Consider the following 19521-nt stretch of genomic DNA (forward strand, 5'->3'; position numbering starts at 1 on the left):
ATTCACTCCACTTCCAAAGCAACAATTTGTTTTTTTTTTAAGACGCAATCTCAGTCTATTTAATCCAATCGTTGGTGAGCAGCGCAGGCAGCTGACGACAATATGAGCCAGAAAAGCAATTCCTTCTCCTCCTTGCTCAGATGATACGAAATTAAAACGGCAGAAAGGTATCGTCGAAGCCACAAGTCATCAAACTTGCCTGTTTACATCTGCTAATTACTTTTGGGCCCCGTCTGGTCTCAGGAATCATTACTAAAATGTCAAGTGCGAGCCTAAAAATTTGAGTTCATCAGCATTTTCTTACCCCTCGGCACAATGACAGCTATTAAGTCGGAGCTGCATGTCATTATTGTCATTATTATGATATTAATACATCCATAACATAACAAGCAGCACACGTCATCTGTTGTTGTTAGTGCTTAGAAGCCCTGCCCGAACAAAGGATACAGAAAACAACATCATTCCCTACATTCGAAACATATATGACAAGGCTATTCAAATGGCGGCCAGGGGGCCAAGTCCAGCCAGAGAATGACACCATACCCGTCCAGGAGAACAATATTTATTTAAGTAAATTCCTAAAAACACTAGTTGTATATATAAAGCAGTGTTTCTTAACCATAGGGAATGCCCACTAGAGGGCCACCAAAAAATATACATTTCTCAGCTGTGGTACCTATAGGCCGCAGCGGTACTCAGTTGTAATACACTTTTCCACCACTAGTGGCAGTAATGACGGTACCAAAGAAACAGAAGAAGTCTGGTGCTAAAGTCATAGAAAGGTTTAAGCGCAAAAAATATGCCTACAGTGATGAATATGTATCTTCAGTTGCACTTTAATTCATTTAACAGTTTAGTTACGAAATATATCCATTATTAGCATAACACAATTGTATGTATAGTTTGCCAGTCATTTATGAGTCCCTTCTTATGCAGTATACATGTTTTGTATTTATATTTCTAATCAGCCAATAAATCCAATGAATAATAACCTTTGCAAGTAACACATGGTTTCATATTATTTGACAAGGTTGTAAAACTCTAAGTAGGCTAGATATGATTAATAGATATAATTAAAATCAAAAATAAGGTTCATGATTCAGTATTAATATTTGAGTGGGTCCCGGGCCCTTCTGTAGTGGAGAGGTTGGACAAAAAGGTTAAGAACCCCTGTTCCACAGGACACTTTGGAATATCCTTGCAATGACATTTAGCCTTGTCAGCAAACCTAAAACACTGGGGTCCAAACTTGTGATTTACACAACGGAGGCGTTTCTCATGGCACCCCTTTATGTCCTCTCCTTTTTGGCAGTTACCATTTTTGATGTGATTTATGACATTTGATATATGTATCTCTGTGATGAGGTGGTGACTTGTCCAGGGTGTACACCGCCTTCCGCCCGAATGCAGCTGAGATAGGCTCCAGCACCCCCCGCGACCCCAAAAAGGGACAAGCGGTAGAAAATGGATGGATAGATGGATGGATCTAAGGCAGTGGCGGGTCGTGCGTTTCCCACTTAGGCCTTCAGTGATGTCCGACTTCAATGATTACCTCTCAAAATACCATCATTTATGTCACCACATGACCATTGGTGGAGAAATACGACACAGTAACACATTTACGCCCTACAGGTTATTTTCTGGCGCATTTAAAAATCAATTAAAACGCATCAGTAATTAAAACATATCTTATGTACCGTATTTTTCGGAGTATAAGTTGCACCGGAGTATAAGTCGCACCTGCCGAAAATGCATAATAAAGAAGGAAAAAAATATATAAGTCGCACTGGAGCCCGGCCAAACAATGAAAAAAAACTGCGACTTATAGTCCGAAAAATACGGTAGTACTGTCAAAATTAAAATTGCAAAAAACATTAAAAGTGAAAAAAGAAAATATTTGAATTCACTATTCGACGCCTTGTAAGCCAGTGGTACTCCTCGTCGTCGGCTTATTCAAGTGGAAACGGCGAGCATTTCCATATTTCATCGCCAGAACAGCTGAGCTAGCTTCCGGGGTTGGCCGACATGGTATCACAAGATGTAGTTTCTCTTTAAATATCCTTCTTGAAAATGGCCTTGCAAATATATGTCTGCCACCTAATCAACGTTTTGCTCTCCTTCTTTGTGGGTTACGGCGCAACACTTCCTGCTTCCTGCTAAATGGAAACTTGTGATTGGATACTCACTTTGGAATGACAAGTGAGTATCCAATCACAGTCTTGTTAACATCAGGCTACCTAGATAGGCTACTGTCAACAACTTGTGATCTGATTGGCTATCGCAACTGTCTCTCAACTCTGTGTTCTCAAATTTATCCGCTAATGGTCCCGATAAGTATCCAATCACAGGACGCTTATACGTCACGTTCAACCTTAAGCCATCTAGAAGGCCTTACTGACAACAACTCGTGATCTGATAGGCTATCGCAACTGTCTATCAACTGTATGTCCCCTTTTGCTTACGGTGCACGGACGCCCGCATTGTTGATTCTCAAGGCCTCGGGCAGATTTGGTACAGCATGGCAACATAAGCTAGCTGAATTTTGATTGGATACAAACTAAAATTAAAAACAACAGCACTGGAAGGAGCATAATATGACATGAAGAGAATATGAATACTTTTAGATATTTAGGGAAAGTAAGTTAAAAAATAATTTTATCTTTAATTATGATCATGATTTCTGGTTATGTTAGGCACACCACTGATCTAAGGTGTTGCTGCAGATTGTTTACTTTTGATGCAGTCAGTAGTAATTTCTTTAACTTCTTTAGTTAGACAAGTAGTCTTCCTCAAGGTTCCAGGTTAGGTCCTCCCTTTTTCATCGTTGAGGCTATTCAACTGGTGGCCCGTGAGTTCAGTTAAAAAAACTGAATTTTTTAAAACCAAAATCATATGTCTACTGCAGAGGATGCTGGTTGTCCGGAATATACAAATACGTCTTGTAGGTCCTTAGCGTTCTGGAAATGAGGCCCCCAAAACAATTAAGTTGTATGAGGTTTTCCTCGTGTTTGGCTCAAACCACCGTGGCAGCCTGTTGATAACGTGCTTCACGCTGCTCTAAAATATCTCTGAAGAGGGTGGAAATTAATTACCAGGCTCGGCCAGTGACTCAGAGCTCAGGTCGTGTGGAAGTAATGTGTTCTGTAAATGATCGCCCTGCTGCCACCATACTTCACGCTGGTGCCAAGCGCAGCGTTTGTGCTAATTTAGCTGCTCTGTGTACAGTGTGACGGACAGCGTCAGGATGGATGGTTGTTTGGCTCCATAGGTCGAAATACAACCCAACAACATGGCTTCTACCTGCGATTGCAGCTGTGTGCTAATTTGAATAGAAACATTTGCATGGTCAAAGCCACTTGTGGCTCTTATTGGAGGTGAAATCGAAATTTTGCATACACGCCAACTCTCGGAATGGCAGCCTGTTTCCGATGAGACAAAGGTTGCATACTGCGAGTGTGATACACTGACCTTTAATGCAGAGCATGCATGGCACACATGTTGACCAAGACGTCCACATTTCATGATTTGTCTCTCCTCCTGGATTTTCTGAGGAACTCTGCAGAGACACAAGAAGTCATGATTTAAAGGGGGTTGAAACAGTTCTGGCAGACAGAGAATGTCAGATACAGCGGACTGGAACTAAAAAGATTGAAAGCATATCGGTGAGATAATTATTGAATAAATACGAGGTTCTAAAAGAATTTATATCTATTAAAGGAATAACAATTTTGCAGTTTCACTGCATGCCGGTTTTTCCAAAATATATATTAAAAAAAACAAAAAATGAATTGCTACATCTTGCTTGACTATGGCCTTTTATTAGTAAACAATATGCATACTTATGCCATGTGTCCAATTAAGCATTTTCAATAGGGATGTCCGATAATGGCTTTTTGCCGATATCCGATATTCCGATAATGTCCAACTCTTTAATTACCGATACCGATATCAACCGATATATACAGTCGTGGAATGAACACATTATTATGCCTAATTTGGACAACCAGGTATGGTGAAGATAAGGTACTTTAAAAAATAAAAATAATAATAAGATAAATAAATTAAAAACATTTTCTTGAATAAAAAAGAAAGTAGAACAATATAAAAACAGTTACATAGAAACTAGTAATTAATGAAAATTAGTAAAATTAACTGTTAAAGGTTAGTAGTATTAGTGGACCAGCAGCACGCACAATCATGTGTGCTTACAGACTGTATCCCTTGCAGACTGTATTGATATATATTGATATATAATGTAGGAACCAGAATATTAATAACAGAAAGAAACAACCCATTTGTGTGAATGAGTGTGAATGAGTGTAAATGGGGGAGGAAGGTTTCTTGGGTTGGTGCACTAATTGTAAGTGTATCTTGTGTTTTTTATGTTGATTTAATAAAAACAAACAAAAACGATACCGATAATAAAAAGAAACTATACCGATAATTTTCGATTTTACATTTTAACGCATTTATCGGCTGATAAATCATCTCTAAATCATCTCTAATTTTCAAGCATAAAAATGGCTAAATTAAGTACTATACAGTGCATCCGGAAAGCATTCACAGCGCTTCAATTTTTCCACATATTTGTTATGTTACAGCCTTATTCCAAAACCACACAACACCCCATAATGACAATGTGAAAAATGTCTGAATGAAATTTTTTTTTGCAAATGTATAAAAACCCCCCCAAAAACAATCACATAAGTATTCACCTTTGCTCAATACTTTATTGATGCACCTTTGGCAGCAATTGCAACCTCAAGTCTATTTGAATACAATGCCACAAGCTTGGCACACCTATCTTTAGGCAGTTTCAACCATTCCTCTTTGCCCTTTCCTCTTTGCAGCACCGCTATGCTCCATCAGGTTGGATGGTAAGCATTTTTTTTCATCCAGTTCCTAAAAACAGGACCCGTACCCCCACTCGGAGGCGAAAGGAAGCTAGCCTCTCGTCTACTGGGTTCAACGCCTGTCACCTCTCACTTTTTGCAACGCCAGAGTGGAAGAAAATCCAGCGCCTCTCGAGAGGACTAGTTCTTTCCTGTGCATCTAAGTGAGTCCGAGTAGATCCAGCCAGTACTTCTCCACCTCGCGCACCAACTCAGGCTCCTCACCCCCCAGCAAAGTGGCGTTCCACGTCCTAAGAGCTAGCTTCTGTAGTTCAGGATCGGACCACCAAGGGCTCTGTCTACGGCTGTCGCCCAGCTCTATTCTTCCTCCTATGAGCGATCAGGTCAGCCCATTGGAGGGGGACCCACATTCTCTGATGGGGCTATCTATGGGGATAGGCCTGGCCACCAGGCGCTCGCCATCGAGCCCCACCTGCAAAGCTGGGCTCAAGAGGTGGTGCCCGGTGAGGGAAATCAGGGTCCTTGATTTCGTCTTTTCATAGAGGTCTTCGAACTGCTCTTTGTCTGGTCCCTCATCTGGGACCTGTATGTCTTGGGAGACCCTACTAGAGGGGCATAGTATTGCCCAGACAACTTAGGTCCTGGGACCTTTGGGACACTCAAACTCTTCTACCACAATAAGATGGCAGCTCAGGAGAGGACTACAAAACAATTGATCAAAAAGCTTGGTGAAAAGGAGACCAAATTATAGCTCATAAATGGAAGAAAGAGACAACAGTCAATTCAAAATAATTGTTAAATCAAGTATTTGTCTTATTTTCTATATATTGTGGCGAACGATATAGATATTCATACAGCGGGACTTCTGTTTCTCGGTTGGGGGGGACCATGCTAGCAATAACAGGCTACTGTATTTTAACCGGGACTATCTGAAGTTGACCAACTTTTGGCAGAACAACGTTTTGATGGAATTTATCTTCAACTTCTGCCTCATCATTCAGATATCTCCACATTGGTGAGGTTTTGGACATGAGCAATATCAAAAGACGACAGCGGGACGTAGTGTCAGACATTAGGCGCAGCACTTCAGGCTAACTGAAACTGCTATCAGCTATCATGTCAGATTAACTCTCTTGATTCAAGATGCAATTCGTCTTCCACATCAATAACACAGCTTTGGCATTGGCATGAGCTATGGAGAATGTCAAGGCAGGACATGCATTGCTAACAATACTTAATGCTAACAAGAAACAAAAATAATGATCGTAGCTGCGACTGTTGACAAGAGTTTTAGCAGAACAACTTTCGCTCATGGTTACAGCACATGGAAGCCCGCTTCTAACTTAGATAGAAGATGTACCCAGGATGTGACAAATTATTTCCAGGCTGTGACCGTAGTGAGGGAAGCACGGTGGGGACAGGGGTTAGTGCATGTGCCTCACAATACGAAGGTCCTGAGTAGTCCTGAGTTCAATCAGGATCTTTCTGTGTGGCGTTTGCATGTTCTCCCCGTGACTGCGTGGGTTCCCTCCGGGTACTCCGGCTTCCTCCCACCTCCAAAGACATGCACCTGGGGATAGGTTGATTGGCAACACTAAAGTGGCCCTAGTGTGTGAATGTGAGTGTGAATAATGTCTGTCTATCTGTGTTGGCCCTGTGATGAGGTGGCGACTTGTCCAGGGTGTACCCCGCCTTCCGCCCGAATGCAGCTGAGATAGGCTCCAGCACCCCCGCGACCCCAAAAGGGACAAGCGGTAGAAAATGGATGGATGACCGTAGTGGCTGGGAGACTAATAGCAATGACCTACGGGCTACCGTTGAGTACTGTAATTAAGAGTAGAACAAACTTAAGGCTACTATATTGGGTAAAACAAATGTAAAGGTGACTATATAGGTCCTATTTCATGTTTAGAGGGTTCTAATGCTAAAAAATATAAACATATTTAAAGGGTCATCATTATTTTTTATGCTCTAACTATGAAAACATCCGTTTATCCCGGCCGGGATTTTCTTTATGATCCGATACGGAGTAAAATTCAGGCCGGTATTGGCAATACTAATCTGATACGATACTTTGTGCAACAAACATACCTAATATGTCTGCTAAAATGTAAAAAAGTTGTGTATTTCAAATAATAACATTTCTCATAGCATAAAGAATACAAGACATAGTTATTTATTTATTTAAAACTCTAAAGTATACTGAGGTAGTGGTTGGAATAACAATATAGTCAAGCTAATAAAACAGAAAAAACTGGACAAAATCATACTAAGTACACGAAAATGGTGTTTCAAACCATAACAAAAATGAAATGAGTACAATAATAAAAGCTTTAAAATACATGTATTATTAAGAAGTACCATTAGCATAAAAATAATTCACAATCCAGTTACATGAACACGTTAACGCGGAAATACTGATCATGTGAAAAACACCCAACAAAAGTTAAAGTTAAAGTTCAAGTCCCAACGATAGTCACACACACACTAGGTGTGGTGAAATTATCCTCTGCATTTGACCCATCCCCATGTTCACCCCCTGGGAGGTGAGGGGAGCAGTGAGCAGCAGTGGCGGCGACGCTCGGGAATCATTTGGTGATGGTGAAAAGCATCCAACATTGACACATTAACTCATTCACAAGTTTAAGTTACTTTTTCCACTGTGTTCTTGTTAAGGATATACATTATCTGAAATGATTGAAGTATCAAAAGTACAGATTTTTTGATTTGAGAATTGATACTACAGTACAAGTACCTGGCATTGGCGGTATCGATATTTCAGTATCGATCCGCACATCACTAGCAGTCATGTCCAGTACCAATTAGCGCGATAAATGTGGGACTACTGCAGCCACAAACGAGACAAAAATTAGACTTGAGAAATTGCGACCTTGCCTCCCCCTCCTTCGGTCCGAACCAGATAATGGGGCTACACCCTTAAAGTGCTGATAAGTTTTACATTAATGAAAGGGGGACATTTCAGTAGGTTGCTGAGGAAGATCGTGTGATGAGAAAAGTTATCACCTAAAAGAGTTCGCCACACCCATCAGAAAAGTCCAAAAATGGTTGGGACACACAGTTGACAGACAGCAGGCGCACAGTTTCAAATAAAGGGACCGAAAGGGGAGGGGGATTGTTAAGGCAAATACAAAGGAGTCGTGAGAGGGATATCCTGGTCAAAGTTTCTGTATACATCAAAGGGCTGCCGCGGAAAATAAAAGCACACTTGTCAGGATCGACCAAACTGCCTCTTTTGTGTCGTTGAGCAGCCAAATTCATGCACACAAAGCCTTTGGATGTCCGACACCGCAAAGAGGACGCGCCTTTCAGATGACATGCTTTGCTGTGGCCTGCTTTTTGTCTGTCCTGACCAGGAGAGATAATATCACTGGATCAAAATCCCTTTAAGCCCCTTTTACTCACCGTTAAGACTCCCATTACAGCCCCTCCCCCGATGCTCCACTGTTCTTCCATTTCTTACACAGAATAAACTTGAAACAAACAGATAACATACACTCAGTCATACTTGCCAACCCTCCCGATTTTCCCGGTAGACTCCCGAATTTCAGTGCCCCTCCCGAAAATCTCCCGGGCCAACCATTCTCCCGAATTTCTCCCGATTTCCACCCGGACAACAATATTGGGGGCGTGCCTTACTGCCTTTAAGGCCTACTGAAACCCACTACTACCGACCACGCAGTCTGATAGTTTATATATCAATGATGAAATCTTAACATTGCAACACATGCCAATACGGCCGGGTTAGCTTACTAAAGTGCAATTTTAAATTTCGCGCGAAATATCCTGCTGAAAACGTCTCGGTATGATGATGCCGGCACGTGACGTCACGGATTGTGGACGACATTTTGGGACAGCATGGTGGCCAGCTATTAAGTCGTCTGTTTTCATCGCAAAATTCCACAGTATTCTGGACATCTGTGTTGGTGAATCTTTTGCAATTTGTTCAATGAACAATGGAGCCAGCAAAGAAGAAAGCTGTCGGTGGGAAGCGGTGTATTGCGGCCGACTTCAGCAACACAAACACGGCCGGTGTTTCATTGTTTACATTCCCGAAAGATGACAGTCAAGCTTTACCATTGGCCTGTGGAGAACTGGGACAACAGAGACTCTTACCAGGAGGACTTTGAGTTGGATACGCAGACACGGTACCGTGAGTACGCATGCAGCTGCGGCTTCCAAACATTTGATCGCTTGCCCGTGCGGGCGTGCCGCTATGTGCATGTCACGTACGTAACTTTGGGGACTTTGGGGAAATATGTGCTGTGTGAACTTTGGGGAGGTGAACGGTACTTTGGGCTGTGGGATTGAGTGTGTTGTGCAGGTGTTTGAGTTGTATTGGCGGGTTATATGGACGGGAGAGGGTAGGTGTTTGTTATGCGGTATTAATTTGTGGCATATTAAATATAAGCCTGGTTGTGTTGTGGCTAATAGAGTATATATATGTCTTGTGTTTATTTACGGTTTTAGTCATTCCCAGCTGAATATCAGGTCCCACCCGCCTGTCACAGCATCTTCCCTATCTGAATCGCTCCCACTGCCCTCCAGTCTTTCACTCTCACTTTCCTCATCCACGAATCTTTCATCCTCGCTCAAATTAATGGGGAAATCGTCGCTTTCTTGGTGCGAATCGCTCTCGCTGCTGGTGGCCATGATTGTAAACAATGTGCAGATGTGAGGAGCTCCACAACCTGTGACGTCACGCTACTCGTCTGCTACTTCCGGTACAGGCAAGGCTTTTTTTATCAGCGACCAAAAGTTGCGAACTTTATCGTCGATGTTCTCTACTAAATCCTTTCAGCAAAAATATGGCAATATCGCGAAATGATCAAGTATGACACATAGAATGGACCTGCTATCCCCGTTTAAATAAGAAAATAGCATTTCAGTAGGCCTTTAGCGCCCTCTACAACCTGTCGTCACGTCCGCTTTTCCTCCATACAGATAGCGTGCTGGCCCAGTCACATAATATATGCGTCTTTTACACACACATTAGTGAATGCATGCATACTTGATCAACAGCCATACAGATCACACTGAGGGTGGCCGTTTAAACAACTCTAACACTGTTACAAATATGCGCCACACTGTGAACCCACACCAAACAAGAATGACAAACACATTTCGGGAGACCATCCACACCGTAACACAACATAAACACAACAAAACAAATACCCAGAACCCCTTGCAGCACTAACTCTTCCGGGACGCTACAATATACACCCCCCGCTACCATCAAACCCCGCCCCCCCAACCTCAACCCCGCCGCCCTCCCGCCCCCATTTCCCGAATTCGGAGGTCTCAAGGTTGGCAAGTATGCACTCAGTAGTACCTTGGTTTTGTTATGCCCCGCTTTTCGTATGATTCAGTTTTCAACGACATTTTTGCGGGAAAAAATGAAAAACCTAGTCAGTCCCTGATCCAAGCGTTGGCGATTCCATTTCAGTACCATTTTTTAATTGAGTATGGCTGCAAAATTATCCGCTGTGGGGTCAAAGAAAGTAGTGAGGACCAGCACTTTGATAAAAAAAGGTGATATTTACTATTGAGTTTACCAAAGAGCGTGTACCAATGTTCTAAAAAGGTAAATTTTTGTAGTGTCAAATAAAAGAGTATGTAGTGTCAAATACAATCAACCATTGCAAAGTGTAATGTGTTTGGGGCTGGAATGAATGGATTTCAATGCAGATGGTGTTTATTGTCTGTGAGTAACTCAATAATTAAATCTAGTAGTCGCCTTTATATCCACACAAATGATTTATGGTGAGGACACTTACAGTGGAACCTCTCATATCGAATACATTTTGAGCTGTGTCCTCTGGTTGCCAACATTGGCACTTATTTCATAGTCCTGGACCTAAAAATGATGCTGTAGGTAAAATCCCCCCCAAATAGACACAGTGGTGATTTTAGCCTTGTTGTTATAACGAGTTCCAAGAACATTTTGTAACGCCCACTTTTCAATGAATGAATGAATGAATGAATGAATCAATCAATCAATTAATCATTTAAAGTTTAATTGTATAGCCATAAATAACAAGTGCCTAAAGGAGCTTCACATACCCACAACGCCAGCCCCTGATCCTTAGCTCTAAAATGTGGGATGGCCTGCATCAGCCTGCTCACGTCACCTACAGAAGACTGGAGGCAATTTCTTATAAGATAGTATATATTTTGGTAGCATCTTCATCCCCAATTAGATTATTTCTGTGCATAATTTGAATACATTATTAAATATGTCTAAAAGATGCATTGTTGCAGATTGTAGCAATACAACTAAAGAAAGGGTCAGCCTGCTAACATTTCCAAATGATAGGACCTGGTAAGAGACAAGCGGTAGGAAATGGATGGATGGAAGGAATATGAGGAAAGTATGGACCGCTTTCGTCAAATTCACTTGTGAAAAATGGGGCAAATGGGGCAGCCCAAGCGAGAAGAGTGTAATTTGCAGTGACTTTTACTAGACATAATTATTTTGGTCGTAGTTTGGATGGAAACATTTTTAAAAGACTCAAGCCTAATGTGATCCCAAAACTTCTTTGAGGGGAGAAAAGACTGAGTCAGACCCTGTGGAAAAAAGAGAAAGAAAAGTAGATCTGGCGCTCAAAAACAAGAGAAAAAGAAGGTAAGCTGCTCGTGTTCTTTTTTTGCGTCCTCTTCTACGGATGTATTCCTCTTGAGGAAATGCTGTAAGAGCATGAGGATGTGTTCTACTTTCGAGGTTCGCTGAAAAACTCAACAATTCAGCAGTTCAGGGTCCTGTTAGTTATGAAATACAGTGGCATCCATTCAAGTCAAAAATCCTTGGATTGACTGACTTTTGTCCCCATGAACGGTAGCTTTATAGATATAAGGAGAATTGCCGATTTTTTAATCTACCGCACTTTGTTGACATTACTTTTTCCTTTTGTGTTAGGTTGGATGAAAAAGCAGCAGCAAAGTCTACCGCCAGAGAAGAACGGACATTTTGTTCTATGCTGAAGCTTAGGACTATGCGGTAGAGACCAAAACTGACACCGCAATATTTTTAGTCCGAATGGTCGTACACGGTATATAGCAGTATCTTAAAAAAACGTGCAAAGTGCTTAAGGTTGCCTAAGTGTTTCATGGCTAGATAACCAATGTGTTTCATGGCTAGATAGCCAATGTTGATAGTACCGGTACTCAGATTTTTTGTCTTGTAGGTAGTAACGTGTTTTTTATTCTTATAGAGTAATTAGTTAGCCGTTACTATATCAAAGCCCTTTTTGTTCATTTTATTCATTAACGTTAGGTTTATAGCCTCACGCTTGTACATAGGGATAGATAGAGTTTCTACTCGCTCACTGCGGTGAAAGCCACTGGCTGTTAAGTATAAAACAAATTTTCACTCACCCAGCCGCTATACTACAGTAGCTTAGTCCGCACAGGCTATGAGGAGAGGCACTTTCAAGCCGAGGTCTTGCTAAACATTTGACACACGGAGCGAGCAGCAGAGAGGAGCTACCGCTAGCTGCTCTGCTAAGTCGCTAACAACTTGTGAACAACATAAACAGATGAGATTCGAGATAAAGTCGCTACAAGGAGAGATATAAGTTCTCAAGCAAATTGGTGTATGTTTAAATAAAGCTGTAGTCACTCACCAATCGCCAAATGCAGTCACTGACCAAAGCATTGCATCACTCGGGAGCCGAGACGTAAGCACTGGGGAGCCATATTTATTTGAAAAGTTTTGTTGTGGTGCGTCGTTGTGAGTCAGAGAAGCCTACGTAAACACGCAAGGGGCGGGGGGGCGGGGGGGGGACAAAGGGAATGCCTTGTGCTTTGCCCGTCTGGCGCAGACAAGAGCAAATGGCCGTAACCAAGGCACATCAAATGATACCAGAGTGGCGGTTTTGTCTCAAATATATACTGCTTTCTAAAATATACCGGTATTAACTATTTTACTGGTATACCGCCCAGCCCTAGCAGCCCAGCAGTCTCAGTAGGTAAATCTTAGACTTTTTGGTCTTAGGCCACCTCTTCCAGTTCCACAGAAGGCACACCGAGGCATTCCCAGGCTACCTGCCAGACATAATCCCACCAGTTTGTCCTAAGTCTATCCCGGGGCCTCTTTCCAGGGCATACCCGGAAGGTGTCTGGGAGGCATCCAGAGTAGATACCTGATCCACCTCAACTGGCTTCTCTCAATGCAAAGGAGCAGTGGCTCAAATCTGAGCTCCGACTGGATGACCAAGATCCTCACTCAGGGTAAGTCCAGCCACTTTGTGGGGGAAACAAATTTTGTCCGATTGTACTTATGATCTTGCTCTTTTAGACACTACTCAAAGCTTTTGACCATGGGTAGAAGTAGGAACTCAGATCGACCAACAAAGTGTGAGCTTTGCCTTCCGACTCAGCTCTCTCTTCACCACTAAGGGGGCCACTACAGCAACCTTATTACTGCAAATCCTGCCCCGATTTGCCTGTCGATGTCTCTCGCATTGCCTCACTCATGAGCAAGATCCCGAGATACTTGAACCCCTCCAAATGGAGAAATAACTCACTCCCAACCCGATGGATGCAATCCACCCTTTTACAGCTGAGAACCATGGCCTTAGGTTTGGAAGTGTTAGGTTTCATCCCAGAAGCTTCACCCTCAGCTGCAAACTACCCAAAGAAACGACCATCAGAATAACATCATAAGAATAACACCTTTGGGTTAAAGTTAAAGTACCACTAATAGTCACACACACACCAGGTGTGGTGAAATTAACCTCAGCATTTGACTCATCCCCTTGTTCCACCCCCTGGGAGGTGAGGGGAGCAGTTAGCACCAGCGGTGGCCGTGCCCGGGAATAATTTTGGTGATTTAACCCCCAATTCCAACCCTTGATGCTGAGTGCCAAGCAGGGAGGTAATTGGTCCCATTTTTATAGTCTTTGGTATGACTCGGCCGGGGTTTGAACTAACAACCTTCCAGCCTCAGGGCGGACACTCTAACCACAAGGCCACTGAGCAGGTTAATGTGTTAATGTGTCAGCATGTCTACTTTTTTTTTGGTTTAAGCTGGGACTTTTTAGTCGTAAGAACATGGTTAATATCATGATTTCCTACGTAATTTTAGCTATAAAGTACACACTGCAGGCTAACGCTTCATATATATATACCGTATTTTTCGGGGTATAAATCGCACCGGAGTATAAGTCGCACCTGCCGAAAATGCATAATAAAGAAGGAAAAAAACATACATAAGTTGCACTGGAGCCCGGCCAAACTATGAAAAAAACTGCGACTTATAGTCCGAAAAATACGGTATATATATGTATATATATATATATATATATATATATATATATATATATATATATATATATATATATATATATATATATACTTAGCTATAAAAGGTCAACACCTATATATAATCACACCACTGTCATTAATAGTGGGCCATTAGTCAAGTTCATACCTGTCAACAATTTGAAATAAGGGAAATTTCCCAGGGTAAAAGATTTCCCTGCCTCCGCATCGCCAGTTTTACACCTGTTATGCCGGCGTTTGCAGATTCTTGATAAGTCTAAGCATGTGGATCGGAAGCTGTGTTGCTGTACTGGAGAGTTGTTTTTTTCCACGGAAGTAAAAATAAAGCTGCAAACATAGGGAAACTGAAAAGAGGCTGGGAAAGAAGGAGCAAAATATGGGATTTCTTAAGAAAAATGGGAAGGTTGAGCGATATGGCCAATTTTTTTTGGCCGCTTTTTCTGCTTGGAATTTAAGTAGTGCGCTGTGAACCAACATTGTGACCTTGTTCACACTGCAGGTCCATCCATCCATCCATCCATTTTCTACTGTTTGTCCCTCTCGGGGTCGTGTGGGTGCTGGTGCCTATCCCAGCTGCAAGGCGGGGTACACCCTGGACAAGTCGCCACCTCATCGCCAGGTCAATTAGGATTTTTTTGCCCATATGTGACCTGTATCAGATTTTTTCATGTCAATCTGAACAGTACAATTTCATTTTTTTCAAATACGACCCAGGCCACTTTCGAAATCGGGTATGTATCTGATGCGACTGCACTTTAAACGACCAATACATCATCAAAAAGTGATAACAATCTTTATCAATAGTCATGTTTAAATCAGCTAGTATTTTTCCATGTGCACACTTTGTGCTTTTTCCTTTTGTTCGCTAGTAAATTATGTTTCACCTTAAGGCGCTGGAATGTTGGGAGTATGATGTACTCCCTTTTTACCTTATCTGTTTAGAACAATAAGGCTGTATTCCTTTCTGGGCTGGTGGGGGCTGTTTTCGTACTTAATAAGCTGTCTCTTTCCGATTTTTAGACCGCTTCTTGATGCTGCTATTAACGCACTATAAGACTGGTCTCCTAAAGCTTTAGTAAAACTTGATAATATTCCTATTCTGTCTTGATGGTCCTTCTTACTCGACATATATGTCATCCGAAAGAACTTGGGATTGACCAGTGACTTTTATTCCCTGAGAGGAAGACTGGTCTGACGCAACAGCGTCATAACTCTTCACCAAAATAGCTGGTTGCAAAAAACATAGTTGACAAATAAGCGGAAAACAGGGCAAACATATTATGTTTCAGGAACTCATGTCAATGTCAAACCACTCCTGTCTCCGGATAGTGGCCCACGCGCTCTTCAGAGCTTCAAAGAAAATGTCCCACAAACTGCGAGAGTCAAGATGCTTGCACTCTTCCTTTTTAATCCATCCATCCATCCATTTTCTACAGCTTGTCCCTTTTGGGGTCGCGGGGGGTGGTGGAGCCTATCTCAGCTGCATTCGGGCTTGTACAGTATTTCGGTTCAGAGAAGGTTGACTTTGAAAAAAATCCTTGAAAATTGCCACAAATATGCCAGAACTAAGTCCTACTAGAATTGGAGCCATGTTTACTTCCCTAAACACTGCAGCCCGTGTCAGTGTGCGTTCACATCAGAGATTGCATGTTTTTGTAATGTGAAAGACGACATAAAATCGGATTTGACGAAAAAAATCATATTGGACATCCTAACCTGCAGTGTGAACGTAACCCAAGCCACTTGTCACACTGGATGGATCCCCAGCTCGTATATAACGTCGTCTGGAACAGTTCCCCAATATTCAGTGTGACCTATGTCCGCATTACCATACTATAAACGGTGGACCACAGCTTGCTGACTTAGACGGGCTGTCAACATAAACAGGACATAGCTGCAATTACCTGTCATTTGACATGGAAGGCCTGTATGCGTCATCAGTGGCGTGCATGTCCACATGCTTCTGTGGAAGCGTCACTCCAAAGTGGGGGAAGATTTGGCGAGTGGGCATGATGGCTCACACTTTGTTCAAGTTGCGAAGAAGCATACGTTGGCAATTTGTTTTTTTTTTAAATTTGAAGATTTAGGTGGGCGGAGGAATAGTCTTCTGTAGCAAACGAGCCCACATATACCAACTTTAAAGTCATTAGTAACACAAGGGCTGTGCATTGGACAGCTTTGAAAAATCCAGTAAACAAAGACATGAAGGTTTAAAGTCCATCATTGACCAGTTAATCCTGTCAACTATCCAGGTTACATAGAACAAAAGGAAGACACTAAATATACTTTGTGGATGATTGTGTGCGTTGAGGCATCATGCCAGAGTGTGTCCTGGAGACACCTACATGAGCAGGAAGTACCACACAGGCAGTTCTGAATATTTGGCAGGCTTTTGTTTGTCTGTTGCCAAAAAACTGTGCGACGTCCATACAAAGATGCAGCGGGCGGAAGTAGTGACCTAGGAACATGACACTAACTCTCGAGACAAGGAACTTTCTGGATGAGTTCATCACATTTAATTATATATAATGATATATATGTATATATATATCATTATGACTGATTATTAGTATAGTATTATTTAGTCCTTATTTTTTCTTTTTTTCTTTGTGTTTTACATTTGTAGCTGTGTGTACAAATTGCGCTTCTGAAGTGGCTGCTGGTTGTATTAGTTCTGTGCTCTTTAACGTCTTTGTTGTCCTTTGTGTTCTTTAATGTTTCCCTTGTTTTATTGAGTTGTTGCATGTCATTCCACCTTTTAAAACATTCTTCTTAGTTGGGACAACAAACGCTCCTATTTTACTTTTTATACAAGTTCCCAGTTTTTACGAAATTCCAGGAATTCCGAAATACCCATTCTCATTTCAAAACTGTTACTACGTCAACATATTTTGTCAACATATTGTGCTGGTATCAATATTTTTAAAACAAATCTAGTTTTTACAGAAATTCCCAAATTTCCTGGAAATTCCCGTTCAAATGAATGGGTGTATTCAACCCAGTGACGTGCAGTCACTAGAGGCAGGTGAGGCGGCGCCTCACCTGCCATCATGGAAAGAAAAAAAATGTAAAAAATAAAATTTTTTATTAAATTGTTATATGTATTCAGTGATTATACTATAAAGTTATTTTCCATTTAACTTCACCCGTTTTAGATTATTTTTATTTAAAATCGCTGAATTTTCACATTTGCCGTTCAAATACTGAGAAGAGACGGTGCGGTGAACAGCAGCCAGTTGAGGCACGTCACTGCGTTGTGCCTCACCATGGATTGCGGACTCGGCTAACTGCTGGCCTGCTGTGCAGTGAAACCGTATTGCTATATGAACTATATTATACATTTCCTTAGTTTAGTTAGCTGAGGTATATAATGTACAGTGTATTTTGTCAACAACTGTATGTGTGTAACGTATTTCTTGTGCTGAGCGATCATAAAACGGCTGTAAAAGACGCACTGGCTGACGCTCGCAGTAATCCCGCCTCCTGCACCCCCGCCGTAGAATGCACGGCAACCCCTGACGGGAGTGTTATATCAACTAAAGCCCACACTTAAACTTTCTACGTGCAAGATTGAATCTATTTAAAAAAGTTATTTCATACGAAGCCAAAAAGTGCAAAAACAATAATGTTCGTATTGGAGAAGTTGTGAATGACTGCATGGCCACAACATTAGGTACACCTGCAGACTGCAGGTGTGCCTAATTCACAACTCCTCCAACACGAACATTATTATTTTTGCACTTTTTGGCTTCTTATTAAATAACTTTTGTAACCTATTTTTATGGGCTTTCCTCTTTGTGATGCTAAGTTCCTGTTATGCGCTGTTATACAGTATATGCCTTGAGCTCTTATTTTGAAGGCGCTAAGAGCGGAAGTGATGACACGTTGGAGTGGAGCGGAAGTTTTTGAAAGAAGGTAAATAAAGTGGTCCTCGTGTAAACTGGAGCCTCCGTGTTTGTTATTTTGTAGTTTCATACAGTATAGGCGACATTTATAAACCCTCGGTTACACTTTTTTAAATAGATTCAATCTTGCACGTGGAAAGTTTAAGTGAGGGCTTTAGTTGATATAAAACTCCCGTCAGGGGATGCATTATTCCAGCACAACAGTGGCGCATGGACTTCATTTATAAGTAAAGGTAAGACCATAATAACGTTTTTTTAATTAAATGTGCTTTTTTGTGTGCTACAGTTTGTATGTGTACAGTTAAAGTTAAGTTAAAGTACCAATGATTGTCACACACACACTAGGTGTAATGAAATTTGTCCTCTGCATTTGACCCATCCCCTTGATCACCCCCTGGGAGGTGAGGGGAGCAGTGGGCAGCAGCGGCACCGCGCCCGGGAATAATTTTTGGTGATTTAACCCCCAATTCCAACCCTTGATGCTGAGTGCCAAGCAGGGAAGAATGCTGGTATGAGCTTTTAAACATAACCCGTTAACTGCTGCCAATCAAATGGTGAATAAGATTGTCATGTCTGTGTAATCATGTTTTGTTTTAAGTCATGTTTTGTTTAGTTATAGGACTCTTTAGTTTCTGGCTTTTCACTCCCTTGTCTTGTTTCCATGATTACCCCATTAGTTTCACCTGTTCCACATTTGGACTCATTGTGCACTCTTGATTGTCACCATAGCAACCCATTAGTTTTCACCTGTCACGTCACGCACCTGTTTCACGTTTTGAGTCACGCACCTGTTTTCGTTAATCATGTCTGTAGTATTTAAGTTCAGTGTTTTCAGTTTGTCTTTCTGGTGACATCCCCACATTTATGCTCTGTGAATTTCTGACTTTTTTTTCATGTCCATCGCTCACGTTGCTCCTTTTTGTCCATGCCAAAGTAAGTTCTTGTTCCATGTGTATAGTCTTTTTGGGTTTCATAGTTTGTTCTCCGCCATTGTGCGCGCTTTTCGTTCGTACTTTTTTTGCTATAGTCTTTTGGTTTCATAGTTTGTTCTCCGCCACTGTGCGCGCTTTTCGTTTGTACTTTTTTTTGATATATTAAATAAATCATGTACTCACATTCCCGTCTCGCCCGAGCCAACTTTCCGTTGCATCCCGGAAAAGCAAACACCCAGGACCAAGTCATGACAAAGATACTCTTTAGGGTTCATATGTTTGTAAATCTGGCTGTGATGAAGTCAGTGCCTCACCAGCCATCAACCTCACCGCACGTCACTGATTCAACCAGTGGTGTGTTGCAGGGCCAGCAAGGCCTTCTTTGCTGGCCTAACATAAATCATGATCATAAATGAACAAAAGTTAATTTTATTTTTAATTGACTTTCCATACATATATAAAAGTATTCATAATTTTCTCTTCATGTCATATTAGGCTCCAGTGATGCTGTTTTTAAGTTAGAGATTTTAT

At 41.6% G+C, this 19521-nt stretch overlaps 1 protein-coding gene across 1 annotated transcript in view; it reads right to left on the bottom strand.

Moving 5' to 3' along the window:
• The window catches only part of LOC133616227 (neurotrophic factor BDNF precursor form), a 50211-nt gene extending 33924 nt beyond the window's left edge, over positions 1-16287 (bottom strand). Inside the window, exons 1-2 of the mRNA XM_061975394.2 lie at positions 16058-16287; positions 3469-3556 (exon numbers count right to left, since the gene is read on the bottom strand). Of these exons, the coding sequence (XP_061831378.1) occupies positions 3469-3556; positions 16058-16164 (195 nt within the window). The 5' untranslated portion in view covers positions 16165-16287. The remainder of the gene's footprint in view (positions 1-3468; positions 3557-16057) is intronic.
• Positions 16288-19521: the final 3234 nt, after the last annotated feature.

This window comes from Nerophis lumbriciformis, linkage group LG15, assembly GCF_033978685.3.
Source record: "Nerophis lumbriciformis linkage group LG15, RoL_Nlum_v2.1, whole genome shotgun sequence".
In the NCBI taxonomy this organism is placed as follows: Eukaryota; Metazoa; Chordata; class Actinopteri; order Syngnathiformes; family Syngnathidae; genus Nerophis; species Nerophis lumbriciformis.